The 13,204-nt window shown below is 36.8% G+C and overlaps 1 protein-coding gene across 1 annotated transcript in view; it reads right to left on the bottom strand.

Moving 5' to 3' along the window:
* Positions 1 to 1,669: 1,669 nt before the first annotated feature.
* Positions 1,670 to 13,204, bottom strand: part of FREM2 (FRAS1 related extracellular matrix 2) — a 221,278-nt gene continuing 209,743 nt past the window's right edge. Inside the window, exons 19-24 of the mRNA XM_069064632.1 lie at positions 11,234 to 11,361; positions 10,795 to 10,929; positions 7,872 to 7,998; positions 6,015 to 6,202; positions 5,545 to 5,691; positions 1,670 to 4,981 (exon numbers count right to left, since the gene is read on the bottom strand). Of these exons, the coding sequence (XP_068920733.1) occupies positions 4,469 to 4,981; positions 5,545 to 5,691; positions 6,015 to 6,202; positions 7,872 to 7,998; positions 10,795 to 10,929; positions 11,234 to 11,361 (1,238 nt within the window). The 3' untranslated portion in view covers positions 1,670 to 4,468. The remainder of the gene's footprint in view (positions 4,982 to 5,544; positions 5,692 to 6,014; positions 6,203 to 7,871; positions 7,999 to 10,794; positions 10,930 to 11,233; positions 11,362 to 13,204) is intronic.

The raw sequence follows: 13,204 nt of genomic DNA on the forward strand, positions 1-13,204 counted from the left end.
ATATATATATATATATATATATATATATATATATATATATATATATACACATATATATGTGAATTATGATTAATTCTCTTTTGTCAGTACAATGGCTGAAGAGAAGAATTTTAATCAAGTAGGATATGATTTTTATTGCAATTAAATTAAAAATGTTGAGTTTGATGAACACTTACACTTTTAAAAACAAAAGAGATTTTGAATCTGAACCATGTAACTGATCCAGGAATATGTTTTATTGACTTCTTTAAAAATAAAATGGACATTTAACTACATACTTAAAAAATAAAAAAGCCCTTCTGTTCAAAGACATAATAATTACTTGATTAATCTTCTCATTAGCGTGGTCATTTAATACTTACTAAGCACCAAAGTTATGAATGGGGTTGAGAGGCAAGGTACCTCTGTAAAAAATGAGAGTCTTCCTCTTTCCAACTCTGGCACCTAGGGTCCATTTTGTGGGATGGCATTATGAGTGAGAATGGCTTATAATGAGGCCCGTTGGGTACTTCACTAACTAAGTACCATTGGGTGAAGTCCAAAATGGAGCTGCTTTATAATAACAAGTTATTATAATACTTAAGATAACAACAGTTTACAGAGACAAAAACAGTGCCTTGAGTAGGCATTTAACAAATGTTTGTTGAATTTTTAAAAGTTGAATTTTAACATTTTGTATCTATAATCTTCAAATTTTTTACAGTGTAGAAACTTGCTAGGACATGGACTTCAGTAAACTAATGTGGAGAATACAACCAATGACATCCTGATATTAAATATTTTGTTCCATTCTTTTAATAAAAAGGGGCTACTATTTGGATAAGAGGTCAAATCTATATTGTTACAAGCTGCTTTATAGTTATGTGAAATGAAAATTATTTCCCAGAATTTTCATTCACATTTTATGAATACAGATATGTGGTGACAATGGCAAGTAGCATTTTTTTGTTTTCATTTTTTAATGACAAATATTAGCACTCAAGAGATGAGGAAATATAGTGGAAGGAACATAGAACTTACAGCCTAGTCAGGAAGACCTAGATTCAAATCATGTCCTTGACAAAAAATCAGTCAGTGAAGATTTCTTAAGTACCTACTAGGTACCAAGTCCTGTGTTAAGCAATGGGCATACAAAAAGAGGCAGAAGACAGTCTCTGCCCTTAAGGAGCTCACAATCTAATAGGAAAAGTACCTGGGAGCTTATGAAATCACACTTCCTTTAAGTATTAGTACTTTCTTCTTGTTCTAGGCATGAAGTGTCATATTAGTTCTAGAGCTACAAGAGACCTTAGAAACAATAGGATCAAAATTCTAGAGGTGAATGTTACCTTAAAGATATATAGCCCTTCTCCCCCACGTTATACAGATGAAGAAACTGAGGCTCAGAAAAATTAAGTGACTTGCCCAAGGTCAGACAAGTAGTAAATGGCAGAGGAGGAATCTGAATTCAGGTCCATGCTGCACGTGATATGACCCTTGTTTCAGGGAGAGTTTTATAGTGGGATAAGAACCATAAAGGGAAGGAACCAGGTTTTCTGTTTTCTTGATGATTCCTCACAGTGGCTAATAGAACAAACTGGACATAGTGAGTACTCAGTGAATTTCAACTGATTGAGCTTAGGCAAAAAACTTCAATTTACTTGTTAACATGTGAAAAATAAGACAAACAAAAAAGATTCATTAGTGAGTGGATCCTTTATAAGTTTTTAAAAAATCAGTGACATTTATTTTTAATACTATGGGTTTTCAGTAGAATGTCATTCTAATCTAGGGACAAACAACAGCTTTTGAATGTCTTCTAGAGAATTGACTCCATTCCTTCTCTAGACAACAGGAATTTTTTTCAAAGCCATGAACTCTTCACAAAAGGATAATAATGTGTTGGAGATGAAAAAAAATCCATCTAATAGTTTTTTTAAAAAATCTATATGAGGGGGCAGCTAGGTGGTGTAGTAAATAGATCACCAGCCCTGGAGTCAGGAGGACTTGAATTCAAATGCAGACTCAAGACGCTTGATGAACTTACTAGCTGTGTGACTTTGGGAAAGTCACTTAACTCCAATTGCCCTACAAAAAGCAAAAAAAAAATTTAGATGAGGCCAATTTTTTTTGTGGTTGGGGAATCACGATCTATAGATAAAGGTTAAGATACTCTATATCCTGTAGTAAATAAATATGGATTTTATTAGGGAACTCTGGATTTCCTCCCTTTTAAGTTCTATAGATTTAAGAAAGTTAGACTGAAGTTAGTTTTCAGACACTCATTCTTTGCTCCCAAACCAAAATGAAATGTTTTGTAAAAAGAGAGGGAGAAGAATAAAATGGAAACACAAAAATTTCTAGTTCTTTAACAGGGAAAGTTGTGTGTTTATTGGATTCTATATGCCATGAACTATCCAACAAACGTATAGCTAAAACACTCTTCACTATAAGATGGGATTTGATCTAAGATGATTTTGTAAAGGTATTGATTATCTGAAGTCTCAGAGGATCTTACTATAATGGTCACAGCTATAACACAGTCTTCTGGTACAATCCTAAGGGGCAGCTTTGCAGTGAGGCTTGCTTTTTGTGTCATTTTTTTGTTGATGACCTAATACAAGGTTAGTCGAGACTCTATGCTCTGTACAAATTGGCCCAAACACTATATAGTATATAAATCAGAGACTGCAGCAACAGAGCTACTGTTCAATTCATGCAAGCTATGAGGTAGCCAAAAAGTACACAACTATTGGCCAGAACACTGGGTATGGATGCTTCCAGATGTCTTACTACTGACTTGTAGGGGAAATCCTGGGATTCAGAGCACTATATGGATCTGCTTGGTAAGAGATGCTGTTAGGGTGCCCTTGAAATGTAATTGAACTATGGTAAACTCATTTAATGAGTAAAGAAACAAGACTACTCTGTTCTTTCTCAGAGATTTCTGCAATGGTGAATTGCTAATCTGACTAAGGGAAGGAAAACCCATACTATAAAATCACATTCATCTCAGTTTTCTCCCAATCACTGTAGATATTTGTTTTCCCAAATCAGAAGTTTAAGGATATATAGCATCACTGAGAGTTACTCTTTCACTATTTTTTGTGTGTATCTTTGTGTGTGTGCATACAAACATATACATAAATATTTATATGTATACATATGTATGTGTAGACATATGCATGTATACATATACATATGCATGTATAAACATGTATATTTTAAAAGATTCTGGATGTTACACTAGAAAGTTGTGGCTAATTCATAAGCATGTGGTTTTCAAAGAGGTTTTTCTGGATGAAGGAGGACTTTTTCTCAGATCTTGTGGGGCCTTTTTGGCAGCTATAGAGCACCCCCTGCATGTAGACTGGTTTATAATTAGAACATCTCTAAAGAGTGTCATCATTAATTTGACCCTCATGCACCCAAGTATGACCATTGCTAATGCACACTAACTGAAGACTGGCCTAATCCTAGGAGACAGGATGCTGTTATTCTCTATAGTTCTTTCAAGAGACACTACCATTTGACATTGCTATATTAATAAATACAACTTCTTCCAGTGAAGTAGGTGCTGCTCTTTCACACCCATTTTCTATAATGTCCTAACTATAAAATATAGGACTTGGAGTTGTAGATGTTTTCTAGGCTCAATTCTTTCAGAAACCTGTTTTGTTTATGAGTTTAACATTACATCTTCTCTAGATGACCAATGTACTACCAAGTCCATGTCCTTTCCCATATCTGTTGGTATGGTCAACAAGTTTAATTTACTATATAATATATAACCCATTATATACCAGGACAGAGATGTCCCAGTTCTGTAAAAATGTGCTCTCTTCTAGACAGACCATATTCTTTGGTTTAATATAAATTTAAATAAGCAAACAAAACACAATGGGTCAAGAGAAGGTGAGAATCAGATCAAATACTACTGGGAGATCTCTTCTCTCCTTCTCCCACATAGTCTAAGAAAACCCAAACTTATGGATTAAGAGATAGCCTTAGTCATGGTTCTGTGCTGTCTTCTTTTCTTGGAAAACTTGTCATGTTAAATGATGTGCTTCCCATTCTGCCAGATTAATGATAATGAAGTTTCTAGTTAACACACTGTATATCCTGAATAAACAACATGAAAATTGCACCTTTGAAGTTCATACACAGTGAAAAAGAGAAAGAACAGTCTTCCTCTTCTATTGTTCATAAGATCTACTAGCACCTTTGGATAGTTTCTTCTTTACAGTCTTTAAAAATTGCTACAGTGAAATGTCATTCCATTTCAATGTTGTCCTTTCAGTGGCTGGCACTGCTGTGAAGGTATGAGGCTGAGCTTTTGGCAGAATGAGAGACCGGGTCTGAAGTGTTTGTAGGAAGAGAAGAAAGAGTTCAAATCAGAGTCTGTGAGTATGCCTAGTGACTCCAGAACTGTCTGTTCACAGTATTACACCCTGGGTTCCTTTCTGAAGCTGAACTGTAGCACCTGAGATCAAACCTCTGAGCTGTCACCATTGTACCTGTTCTGGGGCATCATTGGTTCAGTGCTCCCTGATCCTGCTGGGGCTTCCTTCTTTTTGGAGTTCTGTTTCCTCTTTAGCAGCAGTACAGTAATTGCAATTACACAGATGGTAAGCAGGCCAGTGGCCACCCCTGTGATAACTGTGATGAGGTTTACTTCAGGGTTGCCATTGTTCAGCTCCCTGGGAAGAACTCCATCCAGAGGGACTTCCCTTTCAGGGATCTGCCTCTTGCTGGTGCGGTCCAGGGCTATGTGCTGGATGTTTGTTCCTCTGTTGTTTTCAACCCCAATTTCCTTGGCAAATGGGGGAGCATTTCTGGCCTCTCTTTTCTTTCTGCTCTGTGTAGATGTTTTAAGTATCCCATGACTTGATAGAGAGTGGTACTGGTACTCCGCACTCCTTTTGCCAATACCTCGGTTAGTGTTATCTTTTGATCTCACTGTATAGATTGTATGTATGTACCATTCCCTGCCAAGAGAAACCTGGGAAACAAACAAACAAAATAACTGTTATCAGACTAAAGTTATTTGGTCAGTACTGTTAACTGGGCCCTTGGAAATCAACAGAGGGTGTTTTTTTTTTTTTAAGCAATTGGGGTTAAGTAAGTTGCTCAAGGTTACATGGCCAGTTATTTCTGGGTGTGGTGCTAAGTATCTGAGCCCAGATTCGACCCCCAGGTCATCCCCACACTGGGGCTGATGCTCTTACTCGCTGTGCTACCTGGCCGCCCCAGAGGGTGGGTTTTAAAGAATGCTCATTTTGCTCAGTTTGTTGAATTCATTCAACAGATATTTGAGTACTTATTTATCAATCAATCAACAAGCATTTATTAAGTGCCTACTATATTCCATGGATTATGGACAGGAATAAAAGCTGGACCAGTAATTTCATTGGCAGAGGGAGCTCCCAGGTGAGGAATCTTCCTCTGTCAATGCAGGTTGCCATCTTTTCTGCAATTTACAGTTTTAGAGAGTTGCTTGTGGCATTGAGAGGTTGAACGACCTGCCCAGGCTCCCCATATACCAAAGACTAACTCTTTACTCACCTGAAATAGTGGTGTTGAGTCAACTTTAAATCCATCAGATCCAGGCTGCTTAACTAAGAGAACTGCTTCAGGATCATCTGCAGCAAGTTTGGCATTGAACAGGACATTTCCAAAGCTAGTGGCCTGGGTCTCTGGTTGAGCTTTGTCCTAAATGATAAAGGAAATGAATGGCTGCTGAAGATAACATTACACTTTGTAAGCCAAGGATACAGCTTCCTTCCTTCCTCCTTTCCTTCCTCCCTTCCCTCTTTCCTACCTTTCTTCTCTCTCTCTTTCTCCCCCCATCCCTTTCCTCCCTCCATCCCTTTCTCTCCTCGCTCCATCCCTTTCTTTCCTCCCTCCATCTTGTAAATAAAGAGCAAAACAAATTTTCTTCCATGTGACTAAGCTCAAGAATACTAGATGGCTTTAGTATGACAGAAACCAACCAACTGGAAACCTACCCTATGTGTTAAACCATGGGGACTTACCACAATTTTAAATCTATACAGGAGAGAAGGGGAGTCTGCTAAGCAGCCATATTCAGCATTACTTGGGCTATATTTAGGTACATATCCATCAGCTCCCGTGCACAGGAACACTTTCTCAATGCTGCAGTAGAAGGAATCCCCCAGATTCTGCACAGGATCCACCATGACTCGCCCATAAATGATATCACCTGCAAGAAGACACAGGCTACACTATCCCTGTTCATCTCCTATGAGAGAGTGGCAAAGGGGTCACTTTCTTGGCACAAATCAGCCCCTGGCCTGTTTCTAGGTATATACAAGGCTCTTGATGGTTGTCCAAAGGTCAGGTCTATTTCAAGACTTTTCTAGGAAAACCTGCTCTGTTTCATGTCCATCCCAGTCGGTCAATGTATCTCTTTCAATGTAGTTAATATTAGGTCAAAGGAAGGTGTGCCCCTCACAGCTTGGCCCATCATCAGATAGCTGAAGCATCCCATTATAATTTAGTTCATTTACATAAATAAAATAGAACAGAATGACATACTCTATGAGTTAATACTTGAAAAACAAAGGGTCTTTAAAGAGGTCAATTAGGTTTTTTTACTTTAAAAAATCACCTGAAAGCAAAACCTAAAGCTATTTCTAAAGGATATGCCAGTTTAAGATAAAACCCACAGGGGCGGCCAGGTAGCACAATGAGTAAGAGCACTGACCCCAGAGTTGAAATGACTTGGGATTGAATCCGGGCTCAGACACTTAGCACCCACCCAGAAACACCTGGCCATATAACCTTGAGCAAGTTAACCCCAATTGCTTAGGGGCGGCCAGGTGGCACAGCAAGTAAGAGCACCGGCCCCAGAGTCGGGATAACCTGGGATCGAACCCGGGCTCAGATACTTAGCACCACACCCAGAAATAACTGGCCATGTAACCTTGAGCAACTTACTTAACCCCAATTGCTTTAAAAAATAAAAAAAGATAAAACCCACAGTAAGTGTTTCAGAAGATCAATCAAATCTACAAAGAAATAACATTGAAAAAAATGACAAAATGTTTGATATAGTTGGGAATTAAGCTACCAAGACATGTAAACAAATATAGCTAAGGATTTATGATTGTTAATAGGGAATTCTTAGAAAACTAACTGAGGTAGGTACTTAAAGCATGACCTGTAAAGTATCACAGTCTCAGATTTAGAAATAGAACCTAGAACTTCCTGACTACAAGCCCAGTACCCTCTTTACTAGAACATAGTGCCATGATGTATGTTAAGCACAGAAAGTCAACTAAAAAACAATTTTTGCAAAATAACAATAATAATAATAGAGAGATATTCAATAAATACTTCCCATTTTAATCTATATATTTAATGTTATGATGACTAAAACACCAATCACAGATATCTTTCTAGAAACACAGCTTTTTTCTTACTAGAGCTCTATAGGGAGTTCTAGGTGAGTAACTACCTCTCCCTCCTTCTCTGTAACTCAGTCCTGGAAAGTAATCTGGAGGCTGGAGGGTTTTTTTTCATTGTTATTTGTTTCATCTTACAAGTTCATCTTTCTTGTTTTCTTCTCCTATGCTTATATGTACATCAAATTCCCATAATTTGTATGGAAAGTAAAATAAAAATGCATCTACACATATGTGTATATTAAAGATCATTCAGGTAAGAGCACTTTTCCCACAGAAATAGCAATTAACCAATGGCAAATGTCCAATTCCAATGACCATGTGAAAATGAATTTTAAAAATTATTTTTAAAAGTCTATCAAATAGACTTAGCTTATTCTATACAAAAATAACAGCAAAAGCAATAGTCTTATAGACATAATTGGATAGAAACTGCACCAGACCCCTTTCTACATGTAAACATACCTTCTGTAAATGCAACATCACTTTCCTGCCCAAATCCCATTGATCCATCGGACAACCAGAGACTCTTCTTGGATAGGAGGAACATCTGTGTGTTCAAGCTAAACTCTTCTGCCACAGGGTCACTGACCTAAAACCAATCACAAGGACCCTTTAAAATGTTGCCCTTGAACTTTGTGAAGATGTCAAAATAAAACACAGTTTTCTCATATGCCCCAAGAGAATGTATCTTTCAATATTGTCTATATGCTGACAACAACCTCACTGTAATCTAGTGTCAGTTATTTAGCTGTTAATTAACTAAGTTGATACTATACCAGGAGTTGTAATTATGTCTGCCCTTTTTGGACCTATTAGATCTATGTAACAACATGATTTTATTGGTGGAGGACACTGATATTAACCACAAGTCATCTGTTGTGGTCCATGATGCTCAAATTTGAAACAGACTTGATACAGCTTGAATTAATTTCCCACCAGATGGATTGGTTGAAAACCCAAGTGTGGGACCTTGGGGTGAATAACTGCCTTATGTATTGACTTGGAGGCTTCACATAACCCATGGAACCCCTATGGGCTACTTTTACCTGGGGAATTATAGGGCATGTCTTAGGAGATGTAAGAGAAAGCTGAGAAAAGTTATGTTCACTTGTTCCTTTGCTTAGGAAAAGTGAACAGGATTCATTACTTAGGAGATGAGTCTTAAATGATTGTTGCCTGAAATTCAGAGAAATTAAATGACATCCACAGAATTTGAGTCCAGGTCTTCAAAACTATGAGCCCCACACTTATGCAAACTTATCTCTTACTTCCTATGTGTAAGACTCAGGAAACAACTAGAATAAGGGGTCAAACTGTCTGTGAAGGGAAAAAAAGCAAAAATTCTACCAGTCCAGATCCTTTACACTTATTTGTCTTACAGAATATATGTGGATAGCTTACTATTAGCCAACACCTCCAAATCTCTTTTATGACGAGCAATGTTACATAGTTTGGACAAGTATCAAAGTGCAAGATTTTAAATTCTCCTTAAATATCAAGAAAAAAACCCATAGTAGAGATATACAAGTATACTTCAGGGAGTTATCCCCAAGGTTGCAGTTTCTGCCTAGAGAATTCTACTGCGTCCAATTCAGGGGAGACAAAGTCATTAAGACATCATTGCTTTTTGTAGTGAACTTGGCTTCTCTTAAAGAATTGCTCCTAGGGGCATTCTGCAGGGACAGCTTGAAGAATTGGTGAGAATACTGAATTCTGAGTCTGAAATCCTGGGTTCAAATCCAAGTTTTGCTACTATGTGGTACTGAAAAAGACCTGTAACATCTTGAAGATTTTGCTTTTCTCATCTGCAAAATGAGGTTGAACTAGGTGATTTCTAAGGGTCCCTCCAGCTCTAAATCCTATGAAATACCCACAAGTGATCCCCAGAAGATCCTTCAGACTGTCATCTCTGTCAAAAATGAGGCAACAAGTCTTTATTAAGTGCTCAGGATGTGACAGGCACTGTACCGAGTGTTAGAAGTACAAAAAAAGGTAAAAAAAAAATCAAACAAAAATAATCACATTTCTTGAGAAACATATTTGAATGGAGCAGACAATATATACATATATATATATCTCACACATACACACATATGTGTGTATAACTACATACATACATATATCTAGGTAATGGAAGATGTGTATAGAAAATATGAATAAAATATGAAAAGGAAGGTATTAGCAGCTGGGAGAACCAAGTAGGGTCTCCTGCAGAAGGTGGGATTTGAGCTGAATCTTGAAGGAAACCAAAGAAAGTAAGAGACAGAGATTGAGGGCAGAGGGTTTTTGACATTGGAGACAGCCAATTCAAAGCATGGAGGTGAGAGCTGTAGTGTCTTGTTGGAGGAACTCCAAGTATAAACTACAGTAGCTAGACTGTAGCACCTGTGAAAGGGGGCAAGGCATAATAAGGCTAGAAATGTAGGAAGGAAACGGATTTTGACGAGCTTTGAATGTCCAACAGGGGAGTTAATACTTTATCTTGGAGGTCGGAAGGAAACACTGAACCTCCTTGAGTAGCAGGTAGGAGAAGATGTAACTAGACTTTCACTTTAGAAAAATTGCTTTGGTAGCTGAGTAGAGAAACCAGTTAGAACACTATTGTAGCAGTAGGTTATTGCAGTAGTTCGGGTAAGAGGTGGTGATGATTTGAACTAAGGTTGTGTATGTATGAGTGAGGAGAAGGGCAAATATATGAGATATGTGAAGGAAGATTTGGTAATCCATTGGATATGTAGGGTGAGTGGGAGTAAAGACTGTAGGCCTGGGTGACTGGAAGAATGGTAGTGCCCTTAACAATGATAGGTTTGTTTGGAAGATTTGGGGAAAAATGATGAATATGTCATAGGATATTAGATGTATTTTACTGTTTATTATAATTCTAACTTGTTCATGAGCTAATTTTTTTTAATTCCTCTTTATTTTTTTTCCAGGTCTTGGCTTATGAGCTTATGCCAACTCTTCTATGTACTGCACTAAGTACCATACTAAACTTATTTATGACATAGAAAATATGACTGACTATATCAACACTTTGTCTATAAAAGGCATTACTGCATATTCAATAACACAAAATCTCGGAAACATTTTGTCTATAATAGGGATTGCTGCATATTCAATAATACAAAATCTCAGAATCTCGTCTTAATTTGAATAAGGTTTTATCATTGTAACATGTTTAGAAGATACTCAATTTTAACTGTAAGTTAAATACAAATGATATAATTTCACCTATAATTTCCATTTTCATTGGAAAAATGATGGTATAATTAATTTTTTTAAAATGTTGGTCATGACATGGAAGACATTGGTTAAAGGTAACCTCCACTATTATGAAAACCTTCCAATAAAGTGATACAACAAAGAAGTAATTTCTAAGAGTTACCTGCTGAAATCGGATGTCCAGTTCAAATGTAATTGGCTCTCTGGGATTACAAATCACTGGTAAGCTGTATTCCTGATGTGGAGAGGTTGTGCATGCTATCAGTTTCACAGTATAGGTTCCTGAATAGTCCCTGACCTGGAAAGGGAAAAGGGAAAATATGGCCTTTCAGCTAAAAAAGCTGAGCAAAAATAAGGGAGGGATTTTTAACGTTTTTAGTATTACGAACCCATCTGGCAGGCTGATGAAGCCAATGGACCCTTTCACAGAAAACCAACCACAACAACAACATTTTAAATGTACAAAATAAGATATGTAAGACTGAAAAGTGAACGAATTATATTGAAGTGAATTTATAAAGAAAAAAGTTTTAAAAAGTTCATGAACATCTAGTTAAAAGCCACTGATGAAAGAAAATAAAGGTAGATCCCTTATCAATTACCGAAAAGTCAGAAACGAAGCTCCATTGTTGGACTGGCTGGTTGTATGTTGGCTCACTCCTTATGAGGCGGAGAGAAAAAGTCAGTCCAGGATGATCAGCTGAGATGATCATAGAGCTCGTGGAAGATGCTATAATAATAATAATAATATCAATAATATAATAATAACAATAATAATATCAACAACAATAGTGTTGACAATATCTTGCATTTATAAAGCACTTCAATTAAAAAACGCATTTTTACATATGTTATCTCCTTTGTTGCATACAACTCTGTAGGCAACAGGCAAAGGAGGAAATGAAATCAGATAAATTAACTTGTATACACACACATACATATATGTTAAAATTGATTGCATATTGCAGTATCAGGACTAGACAATCAATATTTTTCCTTCTTTGTGATAGTTTCACTATATTGTCCTATACACTCAATAGTATGATATGGTGGAAAGTACATTAGGGTTAAAGTCAGAAGAGATAGTTTGAATTTTGGCTCTGCCTCTGTGTACGATCCTGGGTCTTTTCACCTCTCTGGGTCTCAAATTCCTCACTGTCAAATGAGGGCTTTGGACAAGAAGATTACTGAAGTCTCTCCTAATTATGAGATGGTTCATTGAAATACTTGAACTGCTTAGGCTCTCTTTTCTAGTGAGTTAGAAGTTATACACATTTCTGGTGCACAGATGCTACGAACTGAACTTAATATAACCAGTTACAGTCAACACAGCTGGGCAAGTCTAATTTAAATACAGAATCTATTTTTAAAGATTCATATGAGGCCATGTCATCCTAAGATTAACTTTAAAATATTTTAGCTTAGTAAATTTTGTCAGAAAGTCCTTGCTTTTCAATAGATTGTCAAGGCTAAGAAAACAAAATTATTTTGATTGGTTATTTCTTGTAGTTTGATTTCTTTAAAGATACAATGAGAAACCCTCATTCTCTGAATGGCAAGTTCATTCTCTCTGTTGTCAGAAGACATTCAGGAAAAGGGAAGAAAAGAGTGTGGATGAGGTTCTTATCCCCTTGAGGCCTGCCAGATACATGCACACTGTGGAATGGTGGGAATTGGTATAATAAAGAGTTAAATAATTTTAGGAAATGTTTAACAAAAACATTTCTTTAAATAAAGATTCTTTCAGCATTTGGATCATTGCTGACTTTTTCTTTTTTTTTTTTTTACAGTTAGCTTATAGTTTAGGATGGGTATCTCACAGCATAGCACTACAAGTGAGAGTCCTTAGATAATATCCATAAAACACTATTAGAAAAGTCAGCTCTTCATCTTGAGGAATAAGTTGAAATTCCATTATTTCTCTTATAATTCTACATTGTTGTAATACATTTCCTTTGGCATATAAATCAATCACCTCACAATTATAGTGCCCCCTTCCAACTCTTCCATAAAAAAATGAGCAAAACTATTTAATATAGCCATTGTTATTGAAGGTACCTGTAAGTTCCCACTTAAAATATTTTTACTATTTCTTACTTAAAAGGAAGTTTGTTTTGACCTTAGTCATTTGGAACCCACTTTAGCTTTCCTAAGCTATTTGATTTTGTGGACATGTAATATGTTGCCTTCATTTACATCATTTTCACTACTGGATATATTGTTCTTTTGATTCTAGTTTCCATTAAGATTTAATTCCATTTGGGGGTGGCTAGGTGGTGCAGTAAGTACAGCACTGGCCCTGGAGTCAGGAGGACCTGAGTTCAGTTCCAGCCTCAGACAACACCCACACAAAAAAAATTAGCCTTGTAACCTTGGGCAAGTTACTTAACCCCAATTGCCCTCCAAAAAGGAAAAAAAAATTAATTCCATTTGGGGGTGGCTAGGTGGCACAGTAAGTAAAGTACTGGCCCTGGAGTCAGGAGAACCTGAGTTCAGTTCCAGCTTCATACACTTAACACCCACACACACAAAGAAAATTAGCTGTGTAACCTTGGACAAGTTACTTAATCCCA

Source organism: Petaurus breviceps, unplaced genomic scaffold (assembly GCF_028583685.1).
Source record: "Petaurus breviceps papuanus isolate PSGF00001 unplaced genomic scaffold, PetGlider_PUasm1.0 90639, whole genome shotgun sequence".
In the NCBI taxonomy this organism is placed as follows: domain Eukaryota; kingdom Metazoa; phylum Chordata; class Mammalia; order Diprotodontia; family Petauridae; genus Petaurus; species Petaurus breviceps.